Source organism: Gymnogyps californianus, chromosome 29, assembly GCF_018139145.2.
Source record: "Gymnogyps californianus isolate 813 chromosome 29, ASM1813914v2, whole genome shotgun sequence".
Taxonomy (NCBI): Eukaryota; Metazoa; Chordata; class Aves; order Accipitriformes; family Cathartidae; genus Gymnogyps; species Gymnogyps californianus.
This window is the reverse complement of record NC_059499.1, coordinates 2,283,921-2,311,803: the sequence shown is the minus strand read 5'-3', so window position 1 is coordinate 2,311,803 and position 27,883 is coordinate 2,283,921. Positions and strand designations below refer to the sequence as shown.

At 56.5% G+C, this 27,883-nt stretch overlaps 2 protein-coding genes across 3 annotated transcripts in view; both read right to left on the bottom strand.

Moving 5' to 3' along the window:
* Positions 1 to 647: 647 nt before the first annotated feature.
* Positions 648 to 6,520, bottom strand: MTMR11 (myotubularin related protein 11). The gene is given in 16 exon segments (XM_050912225.1): positions 648 to 808; positions 1,885 to 2,004; positions 2,007 to 2,156; positions 2,416 to 2,640; positions 2,836 to 3,006; positions 3,104 to 3,279; positions 3,367 to 3,437; positions 3,691 to 3,754; positions 3,863 to 3,984; positions 4,087 to 4,175; positions 4,270 to 4,357; positions 4,620 to 4,885; positions 5,019 to 5,161; positions 5,263 to 5,335; positions 6,236 to 6,351; positions 6,472 to 6,520. Coding segments are annotated over 16 exon segments (2,055 nt in total). The 3' UTR covers positions 648 to 676.
* Positions 6,521 to 12,309: 5,789 nt separating this feature from the next.
* OTUD7B (OTU deubiquitinase 7B) overlaps positions 12,310 to 27,883 on the bottom strand; it is a 34,906-nt gene continuing 19,332 nt past the window's right edge. For both annotated transcript variants that reach the window (XM_050912323.1, XM_050912322.1), the window contains exons 3-12: positions 27,512 to 27,682; positions 27,106 to 27,321; positions 21,950 to 22,051; positions 20,942 to 21,069; positions 18,620 to 18,732; positions 17,840 to 17,967; positions 17,044 to 17,193; positions 16,106 to 16,220; positions 14,946 to 15,030; positions 12,310 to 13,920 (exon numbers count right to left, since the gene is read on the bottom strand). In XM_050912323.1, the coding sequence (XP_050768280.1) occupies positions 12,613 to 13,920; positions 14,946 to 15,030; positions 16,106 to 16,220; positions 17,044 to 17,193; positions 17,840 to 17,967; positions 18,620 to 18,732; positions 20,942 to 21,069; positions 21,950 to 22,051; positions 27,106 to 27,321; positions 27,512 to 27,682 (2,516 nt within the window). In that variant the 3' untranslated portion in view covers positions 12,310 to 12,612. The remainder of the gene's footprint in view (positions 13,921 to 14,945; positions 15,031 to 16,105; positions 16,221 to 17,043; positions 17,194 to 17,839; positions 17,968 to 18,619; positions 18,733 to 20,941; positions 21,070 to 21,949; positions 22,052 to 27,105; positions 27,322 to 27,511; positions 27,683 to 27,883) is intronic.

Below are 27,883 nucleotides of genomic sequence, written 5' to 3'. Positions count from 1 at the left end.
GAGGGGACGGGAGCGGGATATCGGCCTCGCCGTGGCCGCAGCCGAGCCCCGCGGCGGGCCCAGGGGGCTGCAGGAGCCCGGATCCGGCCGTCCCCGTCCTCCTCGGGGACCCACGTCACAGCCATGGCACCTAAACACGGATGGAGCCGAGAGCCGGGCTCCCGGCAAAGCACGGGGGCTCCCGGCAAAGCACGGGGGTTCCCGCCCGGCTTGCGGGATTGAACCCCCCCAGTAACGCCCCGCGGTGGGGCCGGATCCTGCTCGCCCGGGCTGGATGGGGCCAGCCCAGCCCTGAGCGCCTCAAAGCCTCTGTGGAGGTAGCAAGAATTTAATAAAAAAACAAGAAACCGCCATGGCTGGTGAGAGTCGGGGGCATTTTCGGGGGGACCCCCCCCCACCCCGGCTCTGCCTTCTCCAGCCCAGGCACCGGCAGCTGAGCGGCACCACAGGATCCGGCCCCGAAAAGCCGGGACGAGGAGCGGGAGGGCGGCAGCGGGAATCCGCTCAAAGGCAACGGCAGAAGGCGCAGGGCGGTTTGGGGGGGGGGATCCCCCAAAATCTGTGCAGCTGGAGGGAGCCCCGGGGGGTGGGACGCCCCGGAGCCCTGCCGAGGGACGGGGCTGTCCCAGCAGCCGTGTGTCCCCAACGGCAGGGGGGGGTCCCATCCCCGGGGCTCTCAGCGCGAGGGTGCGAGGGGGCTGCCGGCGGCCTCGGCGCGGGGTCCCTGCGCCTGCCAGGCGCTGAGCCGGTCCTGCAGCAGCGTCAGCTCCTCGGCCAGGCCGGCCGGAGACGGGGCAAAGCGCCCGCGCTGTGGGGAGACGGGGCGTCCGGGCAGGGGAGGGGCGTACGGCGTCGGGGGGGACACGGACGGGGTCGGGATGGATGGACGTGGGGTCGGGAGGGATGGACGTGGGGTCGGATGGATGGACGTGGGGTTAGGATGGATGGACGTAGGGTTGGGATGGATGGATGTGGGGTTGGGATGGATGGACGTGGGGTCGGATGGATGGACGTGGGGTTGGGATGGATGGACGTGGGGTTGGGATGGATGGATGTGGGGTTGGGATGGATGGAAGTGGGGTCGGATGGATGGAAGTGGGGTTGGGATGGATGGATGTGGGGTTGGGATGGATGGATGTGGGGTTGGGATGGATGGAAGTGGGGTGGATGGATGGACGTGGGGTCGGATGGATGGACGTGGGGTTGGGATGGATGGACGTGGGGTTGGGATGGATGGATGTGGGGTCAGATGGATGGATGTGGGGTTGGATGGATGGACGTGGGGTTGGGATGGATGGACGTGGGGTCGGATGGATGGATGTGGGGTTGGGAGGGATGGACGTGGGGTCAGATGGATGGATGTGGGGTTGGGAGGGATGGACGTGGGGTTGGGATGGATGGAAGTGGGGTTGGGATGGATGGATGTGGGGTTGAGATGGATGGACGTGGGGTCGGATGGATAGAAGTGGGGTTGGGATGGATGGACGTGGGGTCGGATGGATGGATGTGGGGTTGGGAGGGATGGACGTGGGGTCGGATGGATGGATGTGGGGTTGGGATGGATGGATGTGGGGTTGGGATGGACACGCACAGGGTCAGGATGGATGGACACAGGGTGGGATGGATGGACACAGGTAGGACAGACGCACACAAGGTCAGGACAGCCATGCACAGACCACCCGCACCAGCCCCAACCCACATCCTGAGCAGCAGGACACAGCCAGGGAAGAAGAAATCCCCTCCGAGCCAGGAAACCCCTGGCTCTGCATCCACCCAGGACCCCTGTCACAGTGCAGCCCCGCCGTGCCTCAGTTTCCCCTCGCTTCACCAAACAGACCCCATCAGGGAGACCCCCCCAGCTCTGAGCCGCGGTGCCGGCATTACCTGTGCCTCGGGCAGACCCCGCAGGTAGCAGCGTCGCCAGAGCCGGACGGAGGGTCCCGCGGCGCAGGGCAGCAGCAGCCCCGGGGGGGTACGGGGGGTCGGTTGCCCCCCGAGCTGCCCACCCGCTCGCCGAGGCTCTCCAGGGAGGGGGCCCAGCGGGACAGGCGTGGTGGGGGACGGCCACTCCTCCAGGGAAAGGGTTGGGGTGACAACGTCCCCTTGGTCAGCACGAACACGTTCCCGGCCCCCGGCCCCGGCCAGGCATCGGCCGGCTGGGAAATGGGGGGGGGGGGGGGAAATAGGGATTAGGGGAAAAAAAGGGGGAGAAAAACCAGCGGAAAGGGGAAAACCAGTGGTTAGGGATGGGGCACCTTTTTGGGGGGGACACACGGCACCAGGAAGGGATTTAACAGGCAGAGCACCCCAAACTGAAGGGGAGGGCGGGCGGGGGGGCTCACGCAGCCCAGCCCGGGTGCCTGGGTCCCTTCCCGGTGGTGCAGCCCCCCCCCCCAGAGCCAAGCCCCGACTCACCCTGCCCGGGGTCTGGGGGTCTGCAGTGTCGGGGGGTCCCACGGTGCCAGCAGCGCCCGCCGGGTTCCTGAACCGGGCCCGTTGCTGCCGGCTGTAGCGCAGCCCCCAGTCCCAGACGGCGGGCAGCCCGCAGGCAGCCCTGCCCACCCTGCCTGCCCGCGGCGGGCCCGGCTGGGGGTCCCGCCAGCCGTTCACCGGCGTGTAGGTCTGGCTGCGGGACCGGTGCTGCGGGGAGGCGAAAAGATGAAACGGGAACCTTTTTTTTGGGGGGGGAGTCAATCCCCAACTGGGGATGCAGACGGGGAAACTGAGGCACGGCGCAGCTGGATGCAGCCAAGCGGGATGGGAGAGGATTCATCTCCGTCCCCAAACCCGTCCCTATACCCCGCTGCATTTTGCTAGCAAGGGACCCCAGCTCACCGGGCTGCCGTGGCCCCGCTGCCGCTGGCAGCTGAAGAGGAAGGTGCTGAAGTAAGGGGCGAAGCTGCTGTCGTGGAGGGCGAGGAGATAGGCCTCAGTGAAGCCGAAAGCCGCCGGGAATTGCCGCACCAGCTGCCACGTGCAGTCCAGGAAGAGCAGGAAAACGGGGGCCTGGAGTTGGGGGGGACACACACGGACACAGACACACACGTACGTGTCACCCACCGAGGACGGGGACGGGGTGGCGGGGGCGCAGGGCGGCTCTCACCTCCTCCCGGGGGCTGTCGCGACGGAGGAGCCCGAGTCGGTGGGGAAAGGGGTGCCCGGCTGCCACCCACTCCCGCTGCACCAGGCTCTGGAAGCCGGGCAGGGTGCGGGAGTGGGGGTCCCCCAGGAGCTGCACCAGCGAGGCCAGCAGGCAGTTCAGGTCCCGGTCCGACGGCTCTGGGGGGGACGCGACGGTGAGGGGGTGTCCCCAGGGTGTCACCCCCACCCATCCTGGTGCTCCCCCCCCCCCTGCCCCGGCACTACCTTGCAGGAGGACGGAGCAGCGTCTCCCCGCCAGCAGCGATGCCACCTCAACGGCTTTTCTCAAGCAGGTGCTGGGGGGCAAAAGGCGGGGGGGGTCAGGGCACCCCAAAATGCCACGGTCGCCTGCCCGGGGGTCTGCAGCCCACCCCGGGATGCTCACGGTGCTGGGGGGGAGCGACCATGCACTTGCTGCAACACCCCCATCACCCAGTCGGGCCATGGGGGGGGAACCCATCCCCATAATGGGGGTGTTTTTAGGGTGAGGATTTCCCCCACCACCCCGCACCCCAAAAGAAGCTCCCCCCCCCCCCGCCACCCGCTCACCGGACGTGGTCCAGCCAGCGCGTCCCCTCCAGGGCTGAGAGCCACTTCTCCTCCGCCGCCGCGCCTGGCTCCCACCGGCAAAGGATGGGGGGGTCAGCGGAGGAGAAGGAGCCCCGGGGTGGGGAGGGGAAGGGGGGTCCCCACTGCATCCCCCCCCCCCGTCCCCGCTCACCGGGCAGGCAGAGCGCCCGCAGCTTGAGGTGGGCGAGCTGGATGTCGGCGAGGGTGGGCAGCTCGGCGGTGTCGGCCAGCACGCAGGGCCCGCGGCCCCCCAGCAGCAAAGCCTCCAGGCACCTGGGGGGGGGGGGGGGGCAGAGGGACCCCCGGGTGGGGCCGGGTTGGGACAGCACCCCCGGACCCCCCCCACCCCACCCCGGGACCCCCAGCAGGACTCACCTCACGTCCTCGCTGCCCGGCTCCGAGGCTGCGTGGAAGCTGGCGGCTCTCAGCAGGTCGCTGCCACCCGGGTGGTGCCAGCACAGGCGCTGCGGGCGAGATGGGGTGATACCCCCCCAGATCACCCCCCCCCCCCTTCCCCTGACCCCCCCCAGCACCCCATCGCCCTCCCGGGGCACTCACGGGCACCCGGCGCTCCTCGAAGTGGGCAAAGGTCTGCTTGAGGTCGTGGTCCAGGAGCCCACTGGGCACCCACAGGTACCGGGGGAGGCTGCGGGCAGAGGGGGGGGGGGGCATGGGGCTGGTGCCCCCCCCCAGCACCCCCCAAATCCCGGGGTGCCGTTTCAAGTGGCTCACGGGGTGTTTTCCCCAAACCGTGGGCAGAGGGGAGGATTTTCCCCCCACCTCTTCACCACCCTCCCCGGTCCCCTCGGGGTGGGGGTGGTTCACGCTGTGCCCCCCCACCCCACCCCACCCCACCCCAGCGTGGGGTGCTGGGGGCCCGTGGACCCCGGCATCCGGCTGGGCCGTACCTGGGGGCCATGTCGAAGCGCTCGTTGACGGCGCTCACCCTCCAGCCCGCGGCACCCAGGCGCTTCAGCTCCTTCTCCCAGTCGCGCAGGCTCTCGAAGAGCAGCGTGGCAGCCGAGCCTTCCTCCTTCCCCTCCTCTTCCTCCTCCTCCTCCTCCTCCTCATCCTCCAAAGGGGCTGCGGCAGGGCAGGACCAGCCATCGTGCCCCTCGCCGGTGTCCCCCAGCCACGTGGCCGCCTCCCGCGCCTGGGCGATGGCGTTGGCGACCTGCAGAGAGGAGCCAGGACCGGGCCATGAGCCCCCCCAAAATCCTCTTTCCCCCCCCCAAAGCCATGGAGAGCCCCACAGTCGGGTGCAAAGCCCCCCTGCGTCCCCCATAACCGCCAGCCCCCCGGCTCACCCGAAACGCCTGCGGAGCCAAGCCGTTCTCGTGGAAGTGGAACCGGAGCAGGCGGAAATCCCGGCAGAAAACGGCCAGCTCCTCGGGGATGAACTTGAGGGTGGAGGCGGCCGTCAGCACCTTGGGCTTGGTGAAGCTGCTGGCTGCGGCGGGCGAAGGGGGCGGCCATCAGCGCCGGCTGAGACCTGCCCAACTCATCACACGGGGCCGGGGGGGGGGGGGGGCTCGGGGCTGTCACCTTTACCTGCCACCAGCTTGCGGATGCAGGGCAGCGCCACGTCGTACTCGCTGTGGAGGAAGGCACGGGAGCCGGGAGCCTGCGGGAGAGCAGGGGGGAGAGCTGCAAGCCGCCCCGGTGCGTGTCCCCCCCTCCCCGCCCCGGGAAGGGCCGTGGGGCCGGATCCGGGCCCCCGGTGCCTTTGCCCGGCTGGCGCTGGGCCCTGCGGCTGCTCCTTGTCCCCCCACCGCGTCCTGCAGCGAGGAGTTCCCGGGGGAACACGGTGGGTCCGGAGCTGATGGGCAAAGGTGGGGATGGGGTCAGGATGGGGCCGGATGGGCCTGGGATGGGGCCGGGATGCAGCTGGGATGGGGTGTAGATGCAGCCAGGATGGGGGTCAGGATGTGGTTGGGATGGGGTCAGGATGTGGCTGGGATGGAGCTGGGATGGGGTGGGGATGCAGTGGGATGGGGGTCAGGGTGCAGCTGGGATGGGGTTAGGATGGGGCCGGGATGCAGCCGGCTTGGGATGCAGCCACAATGGGATTAGGATGCAGCCGGGATGGGGCTGGGATGGGGTGGGGATGCAGTGGGATGGGGCTGGGATGGGGTGGGGATGGGGTCAGGATGGGGCCGGATGGGGCCGGGATGCAGCTGGGATGGGGTGTAGATGCAGCCAGGATGGGGGTCAGGATGTGGTTGGGATGGGGTCAGGATGTGGCTGGGATGGAGCTGGGATGGGGTGGGGATGCAGTGGGATGGGGGTCAGGATGGGGCTGGGATGCAGCCAGCCTGGGATGCAGCCGCAATGGGATTAGGATGCAGCCGGGATGGGGCTGGGATGGGGTGGGGATGCAGTGGGATGGGGCTGGGATGGGGTCAGGGATGCCGTGGGCTGGGGCCGGGATCCCCGGGGCCGGGTCGTGCTGGGGGCCGGGGTCGGGATGCGGGCGGGCAGCGCGGGGCCCCGGTGCCGGTGCCGGTGCCGGTGCCGGTCGCACCTGGGCGGGCAGGAAGGCGATGCGGCGGTTGGTGCAGAGCAGCGTCCCGGGGACGGAGCCGTCGCCCTCGCCGCAGCGCTGCCGGGCGCCCGCCGCCTCCTCCAGCACCAGCTCCCCTGCGGGGACGGGGCGCTGGGTCTGGCGGGGGCCCCCACGAGCGCCCCGACCCCCCCAAAACCCCGCTCCCCCCCCCCCCCCCCCCACCCGGCCCCCCAGCATCCCGGCACCTGCCCTACCTGGGAGGCCGGGGAAGGCCGGGCGGCGGCCGCCCGGTGCCCCGCTCATGGCGGAGAGACTTTGGCCGGGCGGGCCCGGAGCGGCGGCGGCGGCGGCGGCGGCGGGAGCCGGAGCGGAGCAGCCCGGCAGCCCCGAGCGCCACCGCCCGCCCCGCGCCGCCCGGCCCGGCCCCCGGCCCCGGCATCCCGCCCCCCCCGGCCCCGGCATCCCCCCCCCCCCCCCCCCGCGGTCCCGGCTCCCGGCGGGGCGGAGCGGCGGCAGGCAGGAGGGCCGCGCTGCCTGCACCCTGCCCGCCCCCCCCCCCCCCCCCCGCGAAAGCGGGGAGAGCCCGGGGGCACGGCCAGGAGCTCCGTTGCCGGATGGGGGGGGGGTGTGGTGTGTACGGCATCAGGCACCCCATAAGGGGTGGGCAGTGCCGGAGGGGGGGGCGTACAGCACCCATAAAGGGGTGCACAGTGCTGGATGTGGTACATGTAACAGCTCCAAGCACCCCATAAAGGATGAACAGCGTTGGAGGGGGACCTATAGCTCCAGGGACCCCGTAAGGGATGGATAGTGCGGGATGGGGTGCATACAACAGCCTCAGGCACCCCGTAAGGGACGGACGGTGCGGGATGGGGGACATACAGCTCCCAGCACCCTATAAGGGGTGCACGGTGCGGTACGGGGCGCGTACAACAGCCTCAGGCACCCCGTCCGGGATGCTGCGCCAGCCGAGGGTCGCACAGCGCTGTGCACGGCAAGGGGTACACCCGAACCCCCAGCCCGTCCCCACACCTTGCTGCCGGCTGGCACGGGGGCCCCCGCTCAGCCCCGCGGCCTCTGCTCAGGACACGGCTCTGCCGAGGAGGAACGAGCTGCTCCGTGACTCATCGCCGAAGCACGGCCTTCTCCTCCCAACCCCGGAAAAACCAGCGCGCCACCGGCACCCGTGCCAAGCCGGCCTGGCTTCCGCCGGCCCCAACCTCGCCGAGGCGGCCGAGGCACCCGGGGCCCCTGACCCCGCTCCCGGCAGCAGGTGGATGGTGGCCCTGGGGCCACCTTTGCCACCCCCGCCCCCCATGAAACCCCTGGGGACCCCAAAACCCAAACCCCCTTTGCTCAGCTCCTGCCAGGGCAGGACCAGGGCGGCCGAGGCACCGGTGCTGGCGCAAGGCAGGATAAACCCTGGTGGCATAAACCAAGCTGATGGGAAACCCAGCACCCATCGGAGCACGCGCTCCAAAACCTTATTTTTGGCGTATTTGCCCCCAGATTTTTGGGGCAGCCCCAGCTTTGGCGGCTGCAGCTCATGCACCCCGATTTTTCTCCTGCAGGAAAAATCACCCGGCAGAGCATCCCGGGGGAGGCTGGCCGGGTCTTTGGCTCCGGCACCTGGTGGATAAGAGGAATTTCCTGCAGGGCTTTAACCCAGGGCTGCTCTCCAAGGCGAAGGCAGCGTCTGTGCCAGCTTGGGGTCAGCCCAGGCCGCCCTGAGAGCCGGAGGAAAATTGGCCGTCGGGGCAAGCCGGCACCGACGTGGCGCTGGGCACGGTGCAGCCACTCGCCGACGCTGGGAGGAAGGAAAAAACACCGGGAGCTGGAATAGAAAATCCCAATGCAAAGAAATCCCATGGGAAACCGCTCCCGGCTCCCCTATCCCCAGAAGGGTTCCCGCCTCCCCACGAAATGCATTGCCAACCAGCCCCAAAACCCCCCAAACGCAGCGGCGTGGGGCGAGGACGCAGTAGCCCTTCCCCGCTTGCAGCCCCGGGGCTGGACCGATGGGGCTGTAGCTGTTGACGAACACCAGCACAGTGAATTTTCCTCTTCCTGAACCCATTTAAAGCTTCAGCATCCAACACGCCCCGTGCCAGCGAGCAGCTGGATTTTATCTTTATGCTGTGCAAAGCCTTGCTTGGGTATTAAATTGTCTCAAGCTTCCCTGGGTGCTGGAAGGGAGGAGGATGAAGGCAGGGAATTTGGGGCACGAAGGGCCGGGGCACGCAGAGCCCCTTGGGGCCGAATCCCCAGGGAGATGCCCGGGGTGAAGCGGAGGAAAGAGGCACGGCCGCTGCCCGGGGGTTAATTAGTTGAATGTTGTTTATTGTCAGTGAATCTATGGTAGCATAAAGGAAGGATGCGGTGTACAGCCCGATTGCGACGCGCCATCTAGTGCTGGCTACAGCGGTGCTCACGAGGAGTTAAAAAACAACAACAAAAAAAAAAATCACCAACCTAATATTTAATTTAAAAAAAAAAAAAAAGTCTTTTGTCAATAAACAATTGCAGAATTAATTCAGGTCACTTCTCGGAGGATTAGTGATAACCAAAGCATCCCATCAGCCTTCCCCCCGGCAGGGCCGGGTAACACCAGTGCAGGTAAACGCTCGTTCGACAGAACGAAACGCTCGTTAACGGGGTTTGCGCACCCTCACAGAAAATCCTTGCTGCACCCAGGGCCCGACGGCAGCAACGTTTCTTCCGACGACACCATTAAGTGCACTTATTTTAAGACCTCGGGATCACGTCGCAGCCTCCCCCTCCCCATCCCTGGCCGATGGGAGGAAAAACCCTCCCGGGAGCAGGTTCGGTGCTCTTCCTCCAGGAAAGGTGCTCTGGAGCACGAGGCGCTCTCGCTCCCCCACCCAACCCACCCCGCTTTAAAAAAAAATAGGTGCCAGAAAAAGATCCAGTCCCACGCCCCGAAAACACTGCGTGGGCAGTGGCTTTAGTGTGTTTGTGACTAGGACCCGGCCGATGGTAGATATCATCTTTCAATAAATATAATTTGTATTTAATAGTCCCTTAGAAAAGAAAAAAAACCATCAGTTTCACCATAAAGGAAACAAAAATGACCTGAAAAAATCCTTCGTGGTTCTGAAGAAATGCAGCCGGTTCAGTGCGACCCAGCTGAGGCTGGGGCTCACAGGGAACAGCCAAAACTCTGCCCTTCATAGAAAAAATACTCTTCAAAGATTTTTCATTCTTGCCTGAAGTTCAATTGGATTTTTTTTTTTTCCCCATTTGGATTTTAAAAAAGCTACAAATTCTACCAACCGCCATAAAAACCGGCAACACCAGGCACTGAAGATCCTGCAAAATCCCACCACGCTGCGCCTGGGCGTCCAAACCCCCCCAGAGCTGGAGAACAGCTTTTTGGGGAGCTTTGCCCTTCTCCTCCTTCACCGCAGCGCCGGGGCGGTGGCACGGGAGCCCCCTCCTCCTCTCCCTTCCAGGTACCCGTGGGATGGGGACACGTTCGCATCCCCTCCCCGGCGCAGCCGTCCGGGCTCACCCGCTCCTCGGAGAGGGACCACAACACAGTCAAACTTCGTTAATAAGAACACAAAGCACCCGGCCAAACTTGCTTCCCCCCAAAAAAAAACCCCTCAGGAGGAGGAAGAGTGACAGCATCTCTGGGAATTCAGGATTTGAGATGGTTTTCTTCTAGGAGGATGCACAGATGGGGTACCTGCTGCCGGCATTCCCTGGGTTTTTTTCCCTTAAGACAATATTATGCACAACTCTGCCACGTTTACAAGATTAAAACAAAGCTCCCCTAAACCTCCGCTGTTTTAACAGCCGAGATTTCCCGGCGGCACTTCGTTACCATCAAGCGCCGGGAAGGAGCTCCCTTCCAGCCAGCAGGTCCGAAAATCAGCGCCGGGCGCTCCCCACCACAACACAACCTCCAGCACCCATCGCCTTGGCACCGCGGCAGGACGGAGTTAACCAAAATCCCCCCAAAAAACCAGGAACGGCTGGTGAAGCATCGCCTTTCGCCTTCCCTCCTCCTGCACCCACCTCTCTGGTTGCGGCGGGAGCACAGAGCATCCCCTGCTCCCATCGCCGTCGGCAGGAGCTGCAGGATACTCCCCCATCCGAAATAAAGCTGCCGCTCTGATTACAGGAAAAATAAACAGCCAAAACTGGTATATAAACCAAGTGACCCCCGTGTAGTGAGGTTTTTGTTTGTTCTTTCAACATTTCAGCTTAATATTTGGGGTGAACCAAGAGATCGCTGCAGGGTAACCGGGGCGAGAGCCTGCGGCGCTTAACCAGTGCTGTATATTCGCGCCCCTGGGTTAAAGTACCTCGGATTTACTGCGAGTTGAGGGAAAGATTTGCTATCCGGCATTTGATCTGAGAGAAGAGGACGTGCGCGGGAGCCACCCTACGGGAGCGGGTGCCGACCCCCGGGGGGCATCGACCCTACATTAAAGCCCTTTCGCAGCTGGGCAAGGCTTAGCTACGCTCGGTGATTTAATAAAACCCAAGAGAAGAACTTAAATCAGAGTTAAACCGTCACTGGGATATTTACAGTCCGTTGACAAGCGGCTTCAATAGCTTGACCCAAACCGTTAGGACCACGCTTAACGATCCCGTGCAGCCGCCGCCTCTAGAAAAGGCCTTAATTTGTGGGTTTTTAGGTATATATTAAACTGGTAAAACTCGTACATTAGAACCAAGCCTCAGGGTATTTGCGAGAATAAGGCTTCAGGTGATTCTCCAGTGTTAAGTACACTTTCACCTCCTCTGCCCGGTTCTCTCGTCCCTTCTCCCTGGGAAGGGCAGCGGGCAGGATCAGCACGGGAAGGGATTGCATAGTTTGATGCCTTCTGAAAAAACAAACAAATGAGAAAAAAAAAAACAAAAAAAAAAAAAAAAAGAGGGAATGTTGTAAAGCTTTGAATTATTGGTATAATTCATGTTTTATTTTCATGTGGTAAAACGCTGAACCTTGCTCTATACAGGATCGAGTCTGGTTTGGGAGCTGTAGTTACAAAAAAAAAAAAAAAAAGAAAGGAAAAAACCCCCAAGATCTGTGCAAACATTGCAGTGCTAAAGTTAAACCCACCCTGCAAGACATGAACGGGAGCGTACGGTTCATCCTACGCCGCAGGGGCTGGGGCGGGGGGAGAAGGGAACGTAGTGGACCACATCGAGTGTGTAAGTTAGTTACGGGTTCATTTTTTCTTAACGTTTCGCTCTTTAGCCCTATTATCAAAAATATCTTTTTAATGTTCCTCAGCCTAAGGTCAGTTACGTGGCTCAGCAAAATGGAGCCGAGTTAATTCGATTCAGCAGAACAGAGGTAGTACGGAAGTAGCTTGCTCAAGTAGAAAGAGTTATCGCGGGTGCGTGTGTGTCCACGTACGGCTGCAAGCGCCCGGCAGCCCGCTGCGGATTTACCTCCCGGTGCCGCGGGATGCTCTTTGTCCTCTCTACTTCCCCACGCCGATGGTTATTGCTGGGTGGAGACACTGACCTTGCTTCTTGTCTCAATTCTGACTAAGTCAGGTCGACCCCGTACCGCGAACAGAACGGTTTTGCACAGTACTTCTGCAGGAAAACAACTCAAAACCACTCAAGCACTGTGACCACCCCCCTCCGTCTCCCTCCCACCCCGAGAAAGAGTTTAAAAATAACATTTTAAAAACAGAGTTGAGCCCGTCGGAAGGGCAGAGCTCCGAGCCCGCTGCTAAGAGATGCTCGGAGACATCCGATGGGGCCAGGCTTGGATGAGTTCAACCAGAAAAAAACCCCCAATAATGTCCAATTCCAACTAAGTTTCGCTCAGTACCAGCAAAAAGAAATATAAAATAAAAACAGTGTTTTTTAAAAAAAAAAAAAAAACTCTCGATTGAAAGGTTTGTGACGTTCAAACTGAAATTGCTGGGGCGTTTTCGCTCAATTCCGGGCAGTTAGTGACGTCGGAGTCCAGCTGGAAGGACCCGGCGGGGTGCTGCTCCCCGTTTGCCTTCTCCGAAAGCTTTGGTCTGGTTTGTTGAATCGTTTTGAAGAATCCCCCCCCTCCCTTCCACCCCGTGCTCCAAGCGGAGCGCGCCCTCCGCTGATCCAGTCGCCCCTCGCCAGAAGCAGCCTCTTCAAAAGCATCCTCCTCCCTCTCGCAGGCTCTCCGGGAGGGGGGGCTGGTTTTTCCTCGCCCCCCTCTCTCCCTCTCGCCACCCTCCTGCATCACCTCCATCCCACCAGCCAAATCCCATTTCTCAGCCCATCCGGCCAAATACCCGCTCCCTCCTTCCACAGACAGGGAGAGGAGCGTGGCGGGGGGGGGGTTTAAAAGAAAAATAATATATATATTATTGCATTCCCCATCTTTCATGGGTCCCACGATCAGCGCCGGGGCAGAGCGCTCAGAACCTGTGCACTAGAGCCTCCCGCTCCTTGCGTTTCAGCTCCTCTTTGTAACAGCAGGAGCAGAAATTCCCGGTTTCTGGATGTCCGTAAAAACTGCAGTTCGGCTGCTTGCATTTGGTCTGCTGAACGTTATAAAGAACTCGGCTTTTATTTTTGTCCGCCGGAGTTCCTTTCTGCGAGCTGTCCTGCTCGAGGTATTCCCTGTAGCCGTTGCTGTGCGGGGGGAGGCAGGCCGAGCCGTCGCACTCCGACGGGTAGGTGGGATGGACGTCCATGTCCGTGGGGGAGAATCTCCCCAGGTGGGAAGGGCTGGTTTGGTAGGGATTCGGCCGCGCCTGGCCGCAGTGTCTGGGTAAGGTAGCGTAGGGAGGAAGGCTGCTGCAGGAACCCCCGGCTACCTGCCGCCTGCTGTCTTGGTAGCTGGGGGGATGCGACCCCTCCATGCTGCTGACCACGGAGGGTCTGGGAAAGGTGAAAACGCCTGAATAGCCGGAGGGAAAAGCTGCTATTTTAGCGCCTACGGCCAGATCCGGGGTCTGGATGGTGTACGCAGGGGGAGGCTGGGGGTAAGCGGGGTTGAGCATCGCTTCCTCGCCCTTGTGGGCGTTCGCCTCCGGCTCCAGCTTCTTGGCAGGGGCAGCGCTCCCCAGCGCCTTCTTCTCCGCCTCCTTTTGTTTCTGCTCAGCCATAAAGCGTTCCTCGGCATCCAGAAGGTACCGCTGGATCATCTCCTCCTGGTACTGGTGCCGGTTGCTGGTCTTGAGGTGGCCGGCGAAGATGAACTTGCGCTCTCCCTGCATGGCAGCCCGGAGGATGCTCAGGCTCAGCCTGACGTCGTTGCTGTATTTGTAGGGGTCCGCCGGCTTCTCGGGGGCTGCTTTACCCGGGCAGGTTTTCTCCACGGGAGCTGACAAGTCTCCTTGGGAAGATTCCTCTTTGCTGCCTTTCCTTGACTTCAAGGATCCTTTCTTCTTCTTCTCCAAGGTATCCCCCTGCCCGTTGCTCACACCTCCCTTGATAGTTTTGCCGTGCATCAAGCCACCCATGTTCTTTTTTAGCTTGCTTCCCAAAGTCTTGCCGAAGCTGCCCAGCTTATTGGCCACCGAGTCTGCCCGTTTTTTATCTTTTTCCTTATCCTTTTCTCGGTCTTTCTTTGGTTTCTCTTTGTCCTTGCAACCCTTGCTGCCACCGTTGCTTGCTGAACTGCTGCAGACCGACTCCTTGTCCGACTCTCCCGACTCCGCAGCTGAACGAGCATCGTCACCTGCGGAGGCCGTAGGGGATTCCGGCTGGGCCAAAGGCGCCTAAGGAGAAAGAAAACGTATAGATCAAAGTCCAGTAAGTTCCTCAGATAAGAATTTTCAGGCTGAAGGTGAACCAGAGAAGTAGGCGCTTGCTTGGAGAACGGAGGGGACAACGTACAAACACGCTCAGTGCGACATGTCCCCAGCAGCCGTCCTGCACATCCATAAATGTCTTAACTCGCTGGAGCTTTCAGGGGAAAAGCTAGAGGAGAAGGTGGTGGTGCTACCGGCGAGGAGGGGGCCAACAAATTCCCCCTCTGGCCACCCACAAGCATGGCGGGCACGGCTGGCACCCGTTTCCCTGGGGTGACGGCATCCTCCGTTCCTTCGTGTCAACGGCTCGTACATCGATAAGGCGGGGACGGGTTACGGTATTTCTAAGCAAAGCATCGGAAAGCACGTGGCCAGTTAAGGAGATCACAACCAAAAGGTCACCCCTCAAGCTCCGCTACAGAGGCGACACCTCGACAATTTCAGACAGACCAAACCAGCTCATATTTGAGCTGGAGAGTTTTCTCTTTAAAAGGGTAGGAGGGGAAAAAACCCCTTCGTGCTGTCAAGGCAGCTACCACCATCTGCCAACGCACCACCACGGAGATTTGGGAAGCGGACAGGAGTTTTCCTGCCAAGGCAAGGTCCCAAGAAAACTACAGTCAAACCGTGGGTCTCAAGGCAGCTTTTGGTGGCCGTAAACCAACAGTTCGTGTTTGTCTTGGAGCAAGCAGCGTCGTCTTCGCTGCCAGCCACCTACACAGGAGGCTGCCCTGCGGGATGTACGAGGGCCGTGCTTCGGGTTTGCATGAAGAGTAAAAAAAAAAAAACAGGCGTGAAAAGCTCTAGGAAAAGAGCGCACGCACAAAAACCGAGTCGTTTGTCTGCCCAGAGCAGCGTTAGCTGCAGTTTCTGCGGGCACAGACCACCTCACGTGAAGGAGAGCAAGCCAGCTGCCGACTTCACGTCTGCCGCCCTGCAGAAAGGGGGTTTAAATAATTAAAGAGTAAAGAAAATACTCCTTGTCTCTCTACCTGCATGTCACAAGGCAACGTGATCCATTTAACATTCATGTAGCTGTGCAGCAAGTGCAGCTTTGCTTCCAGTGATAACGTCACACTACAATTTAAAACAAGGATAAAAACAAAAGTTAGAGTCACGTTTCGCTTTAATAACTGAGGTTCTCTCCTCCACATTTACAGTTATTCGCCTGTTGCCTTTACGTTAACAAGCGTGTTTTAACACAGCAGGTACAACTGCATCGAGACAGCAGCAATACAAACAGTGACGTTTTTGTAGCCTTCCAAACCTTTCAACTAAAACCTAAATGAATAAATAAGATTCCTGAATGTCAAAAATCGAGCTTGCTACGAATTAGAATGAACTCGACAAATAATCTTACTTGTACGTGAGACAAGTAACAGAAAAGCAGATGTCACCGATCTAAATAGAGCTAGTTTCAAAATGATTCTCCTCTCCACAAAAACAACTTCAGAAAAGAGTAAAGATGTTTTCTCAAAAATTTCTACTTGTCAAAAAAAAAAAAAAGTAATTTTTTCCACTGAAAACACAGGGACAGAGTCTTTTCCACTGGCTCCAAACCCCTCAAAATGAGATACTGTATCGGTAAAAACTGCGCTGAATTTTCATGCTTTGATCTTGGAGGTTTCTAGGTTTCCTAACCCGAAGTCAGATGACGGACAAGTCATGCTTCCAGCGCTCTGACCACTACACCCACCGGTGCTGACTTCGGGCTCAGTAACAGGAAACTTGCTGCTACCAAACCGTGACACGGCTTGCCCGTAGTCTGAGCCAAAAATAGGAAGGGTGCCTGACTGCAAGCCATCCTCCCAGCGCCAGGGCCCACGCTCGGATATCTGCTGCCTTTGAGCGGGGACAGAGGAATGGGAAAATCCACCTTTTTTTGCGTGAATGCGACAGCCGATCCTCCGTTGCTTCTTGTTTCTGAGCTACGCCTAGGTCTGACGCTCCAGGATTTGAAGCGATCATCTCTTTACCTTGTGGGAATGAAGCTGATGAGATGGCACGACTCTACCCAAAATGTACCGAAAGCAGGGCATCAGAAGAGAACGAAGTAAAAGAAAAAGCTGGTCCATCCCCACCGAACAGGTTCATACCCTGAGTACAGCTTTCATCCAGACACAAGAAAGCCCCAGCTTTGCCGATAACCAACCTGGCCAGCTTGACGTTGTCACTGTCGTCTTTTCCCCACTGCCATTCCTTCCCGGGATCCACGGCAAAATGCACGGGGAGCAGCTTGTGCTCGGAGTCCGTCAGGGGAATCACAGCTGCACGAGGGACAGAAAGCTCGCTTTTAATGCCCGCAAGGACAAACCTTTCACGTTGGCAGCCAAGCTCTGAGCACCTCTGATGGCAACCGGTGTCACGCCAAATCACACAGCGACTGCCAATGCTTGGGATCACAGAATCATCGCAGACTCACAGGGTGGTTTGGGTTGGAAGGGACCTTCGAAGGCCATCCAGTCCCAGCCCCTGCCACAAGCAGGGACGTCTGCCACTAGATCAGGTTGCTCAGAGCCCCCTCCAACCTGGCCTGGAACGTCTCCAGGGACGGGGCATCTCCCACCTCGCTGGGCAACCCGTGCCGGTGCCTCAGCACCCTCAGCCTCAAACATTTCTGCCTTATATCCAGTCTGAATCTCCCCTCCTTTAGTTTAAAACCATTCCCCCTTGTCCTATCGCTCCAGGCCCTACTAAAAGTCTGTCCCCGCAGCAAGGTCTCCCCGGAGCCTTCTCGTCTCCCGACACCCCCAGCTCTCTCAGCCTCTCTCCGTAGCAGAAGCCTTCCAACTCTGGATCGTGTTCCTGGCCCCGCTCCAACAGCTCCGTGCCTCTCCTGTCCCGAGGACCCCCGAGCCGGACGCAGTGCTCCAGGGGGGTCTCACCGGAGCGGAGCAGAGGGGCAGAATCCCCTCCCTGACCTGCTGGCCCCGCTGCTGCTGAGGCAGCCCAGGAGACGGTTGGCTTTCTGGGCTGCCAGCGCACCGTGCCGGCTCACGTCCGGCTTTTCCCCCCCACCAGTACCCCCGAGTCCTTCTCCGCAGGGCTGCTCTCAATGCTATATTGATATAAATCTTGTTTATCACCTACCTTGATCTTTTGTGGGTTCCTTCTGCTCCATGGATACCAGGGCAGAAAAATGGGCTTGGTCGTAAGCCAGTACCAACGGAGAACGATGGCATTTGTTGGCTGGGACTTCCAGGGGAAGATAGATCCCTCCAAAGGGAATAGGGGCAAAAGCTGGAAAGAAATCGGGGCGGTTAGTTTTCATAATAGGTTAAAGAGTTAAGAGTTGTTTATACTGAAACTGCTCCAGAACAAGCTGTTTGCTTCATTCAAGGTTTCACCTGCAATTATCTGTCAGCTCGAGGGACACTCAAAAAAAACCCACAACCCAAAATAGACATCTATTTTACCTCAGGAGGAACACAGTTGCAAAATGAACCTGTATTTTCTATAAAAAACCCTTCTTCACTCCTCCACAAGATAACTTAAAATTTGCACAGAGAATGATGGTAATTGATTAATCTTTTCTGACGGGAAATTAAGTCTGCTAGTGGAAAATACGACATGCAGGGAACGGAATTTCCCATCTCTACACACACGTGTGGGGGCAAAAGAGGTACAAAAAACCCCCCCCATCACGCGGACGCTCTTCGAAATAGCAAAAGATCAGACTGCGATGCTGAGCTGTGTGTCTCATACCCTCCGTGGGAATCACCCACGGCACCCTGCAGCAGCTTAACGCACCCCGTGCTCTGCTCTCCGATTCAAGATCCAGCTTCGTCGAGCAAAAAGACCCCGTGAAAACAGGCAGTAGAGAGGAAACACACAGTTTGAGCATGCATAATTCATAGAGACTTTTAAAAGAGAGCGCAGTTCTTACCCTCTCCGCCCGAGTCCCGCAGCATCGTGTCTGCCACCACCACTATGGGTCTCTTCAGTACGTGGGCAAGGACAAAAACGTGGAACTCCTCCAGGCTCTCGTACACCGGCTCCTCAGAGCTTTCAACACTTTGGGAAATGAGAAGTTAATTTTCACCCCTTGAGTATTTAACCATTGCTTTTAAAAACAGGATGAGGTCTTTATCGGCAGCCACGTAGAGGCGGTCCGTATTAACAGCATTAAGTTTGATCTCAGCTCTAATTTGAGATTTTAGATGTAGATCCCCAAAAACGTCCTATTCTAAGACAAGGGCTGTATCCAGGAAATACCACATCGCTGCTTGGCGCTTCTGGGGTCTCTTACCTAAAGAGCCTCAAAAGCGGCGTTTGTTTGGGATGGCTGCGGCGATGAAAGTGCCCTGGAAATACAGAGCGAGCACTGCAGAAATTCTCCGCTTTTGTTTATTACTCTCATTTCGGAGCCATCAACATGACGAAACATGAGAAAAGATTAGTTTTCTGTTCAGCGTCTGCGTTACCCCACAAAAAGGGCTCGTGCAGCATTTAAATCGCTTCCCGTGATGCTTTACGGGCCTCTCGTTGTTCCTCGCGATCCTTCCTCCTTCCCCCGAAAACCCTACAAGCCGGACCAAAGCAGCAAGCCCCAGCCTCGGCCCTGGACCTGCCCTTGAGAATTATCCCCAGCTGTACCTCGAAGGAAGCCGTTCGCTGTGTTTTACACCTAGACGTATCATTTTTTAATCCGGTCCCCGCCACGTACCCGCCGCAGCCGCCCCCGTTGGTGCCATAGTGCACGCGAGGCTCGCTGGATGCCAGCTTGATCAGCTCGTTCCACTCCTTCTGCCACTCCTCTTCGGTGTAAACGAGACCAGACTGCAAAATGGCAAAGAAACCCCCAAATCTTCCAAGGAAATATTTTGCAATCTCTGCAGCGTAGCTTTACACAAGCAGGCACAACTTTTCTCTATGGATTTATGCAAAAATAATCAATGCGTTATGGAAAAAGGTACACATTTCCAAATCCCTGTTCTCAAGCCAGCCGGGGAGATAATCTACCTGAACCGAAAGTTTGCCTTTTTGTGGGGTGGAAGTAAACACTTCAACCCACAGAATGAGAGGAAACCTTTACTCTTACACTAAATCCTTCCAGTATAAGATGACATAATCTATTGACAAGAGATGGTGGGAGAGATAATTGGACTAGCTAAAATACAGAACTTATTTTCCTTCAAAAAAAACTAACGAAAGACACCATAGCATCCATAAATACTCAATTCAAGGGTTGCTTTGGTATTTCAACACAGGGTGAGCCTGCCTTTTACTCGCATTTCCTTACACGACGGTTGCAAAACGTCCGTTCTGCAATCGCACCACGCGCAACGTGAGACATCGCCGTCCGCGGCTGCGCTCCACCGAGGAGGCACCGCAAGGGAAACCCACGCAGGGCACAGCCCTCTCCTCGAAAAGCTGCGACGCTCCGAAGCCGTCCGCCGTCCCATCGCAGTCCCTCTACAGAATACGCTGCCTTCGGTACAACCACCCTACTTTATAAAGCCTGCATCAAGTATTAGATTCAGGGATTACACCTTTTCTCCTTAAGGCAGAAGCTTTTCAGACAGCTTCCAACACAATCCCAGAGTTCAGAGGTATCAGAAGCCATATTCATCCCAAGGAAGGGGAGAAATCCCTTAAAAACACAAGACCGCGCAAAAAGCTAAGCTCAAGCCTGCTGTATTTAAGGTCATAAGCTGAGCAACACGACGGGAAGGGCAGCAGCCTTACCCTCCTCCTGCTTTCCCTGGCTCCACAGTTGGAGCTCCAGCATCCAAACACAACATCCTAAGTCCTCAAAGCTGCCAAGAAAACCTTCAAGCCGTGCACCAGAAGTAACTGATGGCACGTTCAGCTCTCCGCTTCGTTCTGTAAGGTATTAATTAAGTTTCTCTGCTCCTGGTTATGTCGTCAACACAAATTCTTTCATCGCTGATCTAAAGCTTGCGAAGCAAAGCACGGGAGGAGAATATTGCACCCAGAGCGGGTTGTGAAATTCAGAGCAGCATCCATCACCCTGGGCTGCTTCTTTCAGAGCTTCTTTGGAAAGGAGGAGCTCATAATCCTCGACTTCCAGCCAACAGCTGAAGCGGTACCTGCAATTCCTGGACTGTTGCACCACCTACATCCCACATCTGCTGCCAAGATCCTTCAGCTTGTGCTGAGGACTACGACCAGGGCATGACACCACCACATCCTCTACCCTGCGTATTTTCAAGTCCTTTTATGACCTGCAAGTCACAGTACTTTGCTGACTCTAATTCTGGAGCACGCAGTTTAAAGAGATGCATAAAAGCATGCTTTTAATAATAAATAATCGGAGTTTTTACTGCTAACTACTCTGCTTCAAACAGGGAAATGTGTATTTTTTTCAAACCGTCACGATACGAATCTTTGTGCCCTTCCAAAAATGAAAAGGAAGCTGGAAAGTAAACAACATCCTTCAGTGTCAGGTGGAAACAAAAGTTTACCCTGTTCACAAAACCACCTCGACGCCGAGGGGCCGTCTCTCACCACGTGAGGACGGCTGGTAACTTTCCACCTTGATGAAGTCAGCTCCCTGCTTTCAGGGAGGCCCCACGTCACAGCTTTGCAAAGCCTTTAATGTGGCAAGCTCATGAATTTCCTTTTTTGGTGGAGGAGTTCGCTCCACGCTTTGACCAAGGCGCATCTCACTGATCTTTATCGCTGGAGAGAGCTACACCACGGCGTTGCTTTTCTCTTAAAAGCCCAGCACGGTCATCACATCCTGCTGGATCCTAAATGCCTGAAGGTGACATTTGTTCTCCGTCAATATTGGGCTTAACACGTTTCTAATAAAGAGTTTTCCTACCTTGTAATAAAGAGAATTTCACCAGAGTTTAGACTGAATGATACGTCTCATCATGGTACAGCCAAGTACCACACGCCAGGGAGTTGCCCGAAATTCAAGACCGACTTTATCCCGATCGGAAGCATCTCCCAGACCCAGGGGATATTTTATCAAGACCTTCCCCTCGGCTCAGAGGGCCGTGTTCTGGCTGGTTCCTACCTCCTTGTTCTGCTGCGTCTGCTGCCAACGCCACCTCCGCTTCAGGGCTTCCCTTTCCACGCCTTTATCCATCAAAGTATAAAGGGATTTGCGAAGCATGAGATCTCGATCGTGGAAACCCCACATACCTGCACGGGGGGGGGCAAAGAAAGAGCAGCAGAGGATTAGCAGCAGCCGCATCGCTCCATCGATCTGCTGAGGTCCCGCAACCTGCCATGAACCAGGGGAAGCGGGTAAATTGGGAAACAGAGGCAGAGAAATGCGAGGTTCTCAATCTAAATAACAAAACTCCTGGTTCAAAGCCCGCATTTTCCACCTGCAGCGAGTTTTCACGCAGCTAAATGGAGATGTTGCCACCTCTGCTTTCAACTCTAAAGCGTCTCACAGATGCAGCAAAATATTTGTTCACAAAATCACACGCTCCTTTACGTCAACATCTGATGGGAAAATGAGACCAGGTTAAATGAGACTGTGGTTTTGCTGTGTCTGAAATACAAATACGAAGGAAATACGACAATCTTGCTCATTTAAAAGTCTGGAAACCTCAGAAAATTTACTACAGTCACACTTGACAAAATGGAGTCACTGGAGACAAACCCGGGCTCTTGAAAGTTCAACGTGCAAGCGGAGGGAAGGGGTGGCTCCGTTATTTCACATTTCCTTCAGAAATACAGGGAAATTTGCCAAACGGAAGGGGAGAGGTATTTCACAAGTACACAAGCTATTAGCAGCCTGTTTCCTTCAACCCATTCCTCTCCTGCGCAGCCTGAGCATCGTGACCTACTGCTGCGGCAGCCGGGATGAGCGGCAGCATCCCGCTTTCCCGCGGGAACGGATGGGAGACGCTCGGTCCTGCTCCCAAAGGATGGTCCTGGGCTCTCCTCCCAGCGCAGCCGCTTCCCCAGTCTCAGCCAGAGAAGGGAGGTGGCACCGGCACGGTGCACGTTACCGGGTCTGAAGTGAACCGGTTTGTTATTTCGCCCGCCGTGAATTAAGTCGAGCTCTTACCCAGGGAGGCGGCATGGAGCAGGCAGTTCCCATCACCGGTGGTGGCCAGGGGAAGCAGCCTTTGGCAGCTGGGATCCACGTTCGCCCACCAGTTCAGACGACCTGTGGGAATATTTGAGAGCGTGAAAACGGGACCCGTGACACAACACGGAACTGGTGTGTTCATCCCCTCAAAAAAGGCCGATGGGGACGGAAACCTGCTTAATTTGCAGGGGGAACACCCAGAGAGATGAGCGGTTATAGACCCATCCCGAGGCTGGAAGAAGGAAGGAGTCAAGACGGTAATAAAGCAACAAAAAGGGGAGATTGGAGTCGCAAAACGTCATAGGGATGCAGGGGAACGGCCAGGCTGAACTTTAGGTGACACAAATTAGAATTAAAGCTGGAAATAGGAGTCAGCCCAGCCAGGACTTTAACCCAGACCGGCGTTCTCCTCCTATCCATTTCTCCCCTCACCCTCCTTATTTCAAAACCCCAAAAAACCATCAGGCTGAAAACACCTCCGTAAGCGCCTGTCACAAATGGTGCCCAAGAACTTTTCCAGTTAATAACCGCTCTTCGTTTCTTCTTTTAACCAAATCACTCCTATTTAAACCATCTCACGGCGGTCATTTTTTCCCTGCTCACTGGTTTAGGTACAATACTCGGGGACTTTTGCTGATCCCAGCAGCTTTACCAATGAAAACGCGAACTGACAGTGCTTTATGCCATTTAAAAATAGCAGCTTTTTGGTAATATAAGGCACTTGTAGTAATTCGAGTCAAGAGCATCTAAAAATAGAAGCTGGGGGAAAAAAAAAAAATTAACATACGCGCTGCAGTCAAGTACAGTGCGACTGGAGGTTAAACATTTATCAAGGAAACGAAGCTGGGCTGAATCAGGACTTTGAACTTACAACCCAGCCTGCGTCTCACTCTGCTAGGCCCTCAAAAAAAAAAAAACAGGCGCTGCCTCCCTTGGCTGCGACTTTTTCCGGTAGCTTTTCTGCAGCGGATCCTGTGCAACAGGCAGTTTTTTTGGCTGGGAGATGCCGTTCAGGCTTCCAACAAGTTCCATTGAAATTGCTCTTGCAGAAAACCAGCCCTTTCCCAGCACTTCTACCGAACCTCTCCCTGCTCCCGAGCGCGGTCCCTGCCAGGGACCCCGGCTCTCAAACACAGGATTTCTTGAAATTGTTTGCACAACCTCAGCCACAGCAGCTGTAGAAGAGCTAAATACAGAAAACCTGTTTTTAAACACCGATAAACACAGGAAAACAAAAATGCAGAGTTAACTGCAACGCCAGGCGGGTAATTTCTTTTCTCGGCATCAGGAAAGGAATCGTTGGAGTTGAAAAGTGTTTAGTACACAGCCTCGGGACAATAGCTCCGCTCGGAAAAGCCGGCTATTTTCACTCAATATAGCTCCTGGCACGGCGAAGTCGCGAGCCTGCGCCAAGTGGCACGGGGCCAGAAGAGCAAACCGAGCAGCAAAACAGCGTCTCACAAAAGCTAACCAAAATGTAACGCTACTGTAGGCAGCGCTGAGCTGCCTTTTTTTTTTTTTTTTATCCATTTCACATTGTTCCTGGAAAATTTGCTGCTCCTTTCGATGGCCCGGGGGGGGTCAGGGGTGTTTGCATCTCTGGTCAGCGCTTTGGAGGTTGTGCAACCTCTCGTCGAGCCGAGTCGGGTCCGATTCGGAGCGGACACACCTTGGGGAGGCATTTCTATTTGCAGCGTGCGGTCACGCCGTGCCGCGCACATCCCCGGCGAGGCAGGCGGAGTAATTTGTACAGATTTCCAGTTACGCAAGAGAAGTCATCTCGAAAGAAACCGCATTCCCCAAACCCTTCTCCGAATGTTTTGCTCCTATCAAGGCGGTGGAAAGGCCAAGAGGCCCCCCTAGAAGTTTTTAAAACAACGTATTTCTCTGCATGCGGTTATTAGGAGCAAGCCCTGAAAACTCTACGAGAAAGGTAACCGGATTCAAGAGCACGAGGGATCTTCCTGCAATCGTCGCTCGAGCGGCGAGGTCAGCGACAGCTCTTCCACACGTCTGCAGAAGTCCACCGGCACCAAGAGGCTTCCTCTGCATCCAGCGCCACGGCTCGTACGGGGTCCAGTTTTGCCCCGCAGCCCATTTTGCTACAGAACATCCGTTTGTCCCAGCAGAGATCAGGAACCTGCGCACAAAGGTGTACGTCTGGTAAAACACCGTCGTTTCTTCTAACAGGAACCATCTAAACAGGTCACGGCAATAGAAAGGAACAGAGACGGTGCTCCTCCCAGCCCGAAGACGAGGACTGACTCATAGAAAAACCAAATGGCTTCCCTAAGGCTACCAGGGAATCCAGCGCCGTAATTACAAGGCCGTCCTCTCTGCGTGACGAAGGTAGCGTTCCCGGGGATGACTGGGCCTCGTGCTCCTCGGGCTGACGTGACAGATCCAACACGAACACCCACCACGACCTCTGTGCAGTGGCTACACACCAGTGGGGTTTTTTTTTCCCCCGCTACTGAATCACCGGTGGAGGTGAAGGAGCAGGATCACCACCCAGAACTGGGCTAAAGAGACCAAAAAAGGAGAGCAGCTAGAAAAAGTGGCATCTATGCTGAAGCAAGCTCATTCCATGTATCTAAAACGAGATCATTCCTCTGTAGTCTCCTTATCTAATCTGGAGCCCATCTCTTTGACAAAAACAATACCTGCAGAATACATTTTTGTTTCGGGATCCGGCAGCAACAAGAGCTTGTTCGAGTGCATTTACACATCGGTAGCTTCTTTCGCCCATGCTTCGGGAAGGCTGGGAATCGAAGGCTTCCAACCAACCCTGCTATCGCTCTGCCTGCCGAAAACGATGCAAGCCACGGCAGCGCGCGTCTCGCCGAGAGCTTGGCCGTCCTCCTCCCGGCAGTCGGGGACGCCTCCCTCCGCAGCACAGGCTCAGCCTCCCGGTCTCGCTGCTGAGGATGACAGCGGAGGGGTCGAAGGCATCGCAGCAGTGGTCCTGCGCCGCGGGCAGCGGTCCGGCAGAGCCCAGCACCCAACTTCCGAGAAGGTTTCGCCTGCCTTTTGAAGCAAGGTGGTACCCAGACGTGAGCTCGTCTCTCCGGCTAAGGGAACCAGTCCGGCCAATGACTTATGGGCGAAAATATTTGCAAGTCAGATGCCAGGTAGGTAAGACAGAGGGGGGTACGTGTACTCACGTGCCTCTCCTCATGCACGGGCTAAACCCAGGCTGAAAAGCTTCTCCAAACCCAGGTGATGCATTACCAAGGCACCCATTTCTTTGATTGCCCACTCCGAGACGCGCGACATTTACGCCCCAAGAACGAGGAACCCGTTTGCCGTTCCTTCGATGCCGTTTCCGCAGCGAAGCAAGCGCGCTGATCTCTTAACTCAGCAGTTTTTAATAGTCCACCTACAGATGCTTATTAAATATTAGTCTGAAGTGCAAAGCAGGAGGTTTCTTGCCAATACGCTGGGGGACTTCTGAAGGCGTGCTTGGCACCGTGTCCCTGACCCTGGGGAGAAAGCCTGACCTCGGAGCCAAGGCAAAGCTATCAAACCCAGGGATTTCTTTCAGTTCTTCTTGATTTTTTTTTTTTCCAATAGCCCCGGGCAAGGCACCGCCACTGCTCCTCCATGTGTGCAACGAGAAAAACCACTCTGCATCTTCAAAATATAGGGCAAGGCTTAATCCACTCAGGTTTGTGAAAAAGAACGCTAAGGTTGCGGCAAGGGCCAAATTTTCAGCTCCACCAAGACCTTTTCATACAACTCTGAGCACGTTAAAAGCTTCCCAAGAGGACGTCATTACAATTTACAGCCACTTTAAAGTGCACTTACTCTGTCAGTGGTGTAAAGGGATCTCTGGATAGAAGGGGAAGAGCATCTGAACATTTATTGGTCTATAAAATATTTGCTTAATCCCCTAAGGACAGCACATACTAAATTAATAACGGGAGTCACCGTAGCTCACAGCACCACGCTCAAAACCCTACTTCGAATTAAGCCTGGAATATTTTATATATGCAGTACGGCCCTTTAATAAAGATAAACACCCATTTATAACAAACCCACATACATAATGCAGATACACTTCAGTCTTCAAAAGGCATTTTCTGAAAATCAATTACTTAATGGTAACGTCGTCTCAGCACGCCAGGAAGCAATCCCAGCACACGGATGAAAAAGCACAGCCACCCCTCGTTCCCTCACCCGGAGTCTGTGCTGAACGCAGCAATCCAATACCCCCCGACTCCGCTCGGATGTAGATCCGTACGTTTTATTTGCATTAGACACGACAGCTTCGCCATCGACAAGCAGCAACGCTGCTGTAACGAGATCGCTTGGATCAAGTGTTCGTTTCCAAAACATGAGAATATTTGTTACAGGAACACTTGAGCAGGAGAGGGCTAAAATTTGACATGAAGAATACAGGTTCTCTCTGAAGGAATAGTCTTCTAGGTACGTGCATCGGTGACAGAAACAACGCAGAGGTGTAAAGTTGTGCCTGGCGTCCTTCTGCCCTCCACCCCATGTAAGCTGTCCTGGTAACACGTATTAGGTTTTCTCTGCCAGCATGGAGGTCCCATTCATTCACCAGCTAAATCTTATTTACAGATCACCTAGCAACTATTCAGGAGGAAAACAGCCTGCTGGAAAACAAATCCATCTGCACTCGTAAGGTGGTTCCTCTCCAGGCAAACAGAAAGCCAGCAGACGAGTTTTCCTGCGTTGAAGCAGCATTTAAAATGCATCATCCATCTAAAGTGTGTGTAATCGCTTCTAATATTTGTCAGCGGTGATGAGCTACTGTTTGTGTTATGCAGGAATTTGTTTTTCCCCCTCCCCTCAGTGAGGCTGACGGGACGGTGCAGGGCACAGGGAAGCTCAGGGGGTGAGATAATGCAACTTTTTTTTTTGAGTGTTACCATTCAGCTGCATGAGCGATGGCGACATCCACGATTTATTTACATTCGGTGTCTGCAGGCAAAGTGAAGCAGACTCTTACTCAACTCTTGCACCACGCTATAAAAAGGGATGAAATAATACCTATCAGATACGCATCCTCGCAACGGGCTCGCTTCTCTGTGGCCTCAGGCTCGTCCCGTCGGTACTGCCGCAAAACTGCCACCGCCGCGCTGTATTCGCATTAAGAAAGCACTCACCAGCCTGCTCCAGTGCCACCAGCATGGACTGCTCGATGAGGTCTCGCTCGATGAAGCTGCGGAAGTCCTCGGTGTACACGGTGAGGTCGGGCAGCTGGAAGGTGCAGATGGGCATCTCCAGCAGATGTTCGCTGCTGCCGTTGCTGGAGACGTGGGACCGGGCCAGGGAGACGATGGTCGAGCTGGCGTGGGAAATGCCTCGAGACAGGCGTTTTTCTGCGAGGAAAAGGAAGATGAGAACACACCTGAATGGCGCAGAAGCAGCAAACCTCGCAGAAGCAATTATCAAATCGCTGCCTTCAGCTAGTATTTTTTGGTTGCAAGTGGCTGGATTGCTCCAGCACAGAAGTATTTCAGGCAGCAGAAGGAAGATTTAATGGATCCGTATCGTTTCTGTGACACTGACCTTGCACAATATCATCCTGCCGCTGGAGCGGCGGTCGCCCGGGACGGGCTGCCTCTTTTTCAGGGGGTTTATAGTTGCGTCCTTCATTGAAGGAATGGGGTAGGTTGCCGGCATGCACTTGCCTTAGCTGTTCAAAGTCACTCAGGGCTGCGCTCAGATCCCAGTTCTTGCCTGGATGGGAAGGTATCAATAAGGGTCACCATCGCACGAGAAAGAAATCAAGTCAGTTCCTAAAACACTAGAAACCAATAACAGGGCAGTTTATCATGAAGCACGAAGGCTGTCTAGCAGAAACAAGGAGGAAAGCAGGGTGCAGCACGACTCGTTCAGCTGGGCGCTACGTGTCTGTCCAGGATTTGCATTTCTGGAAGA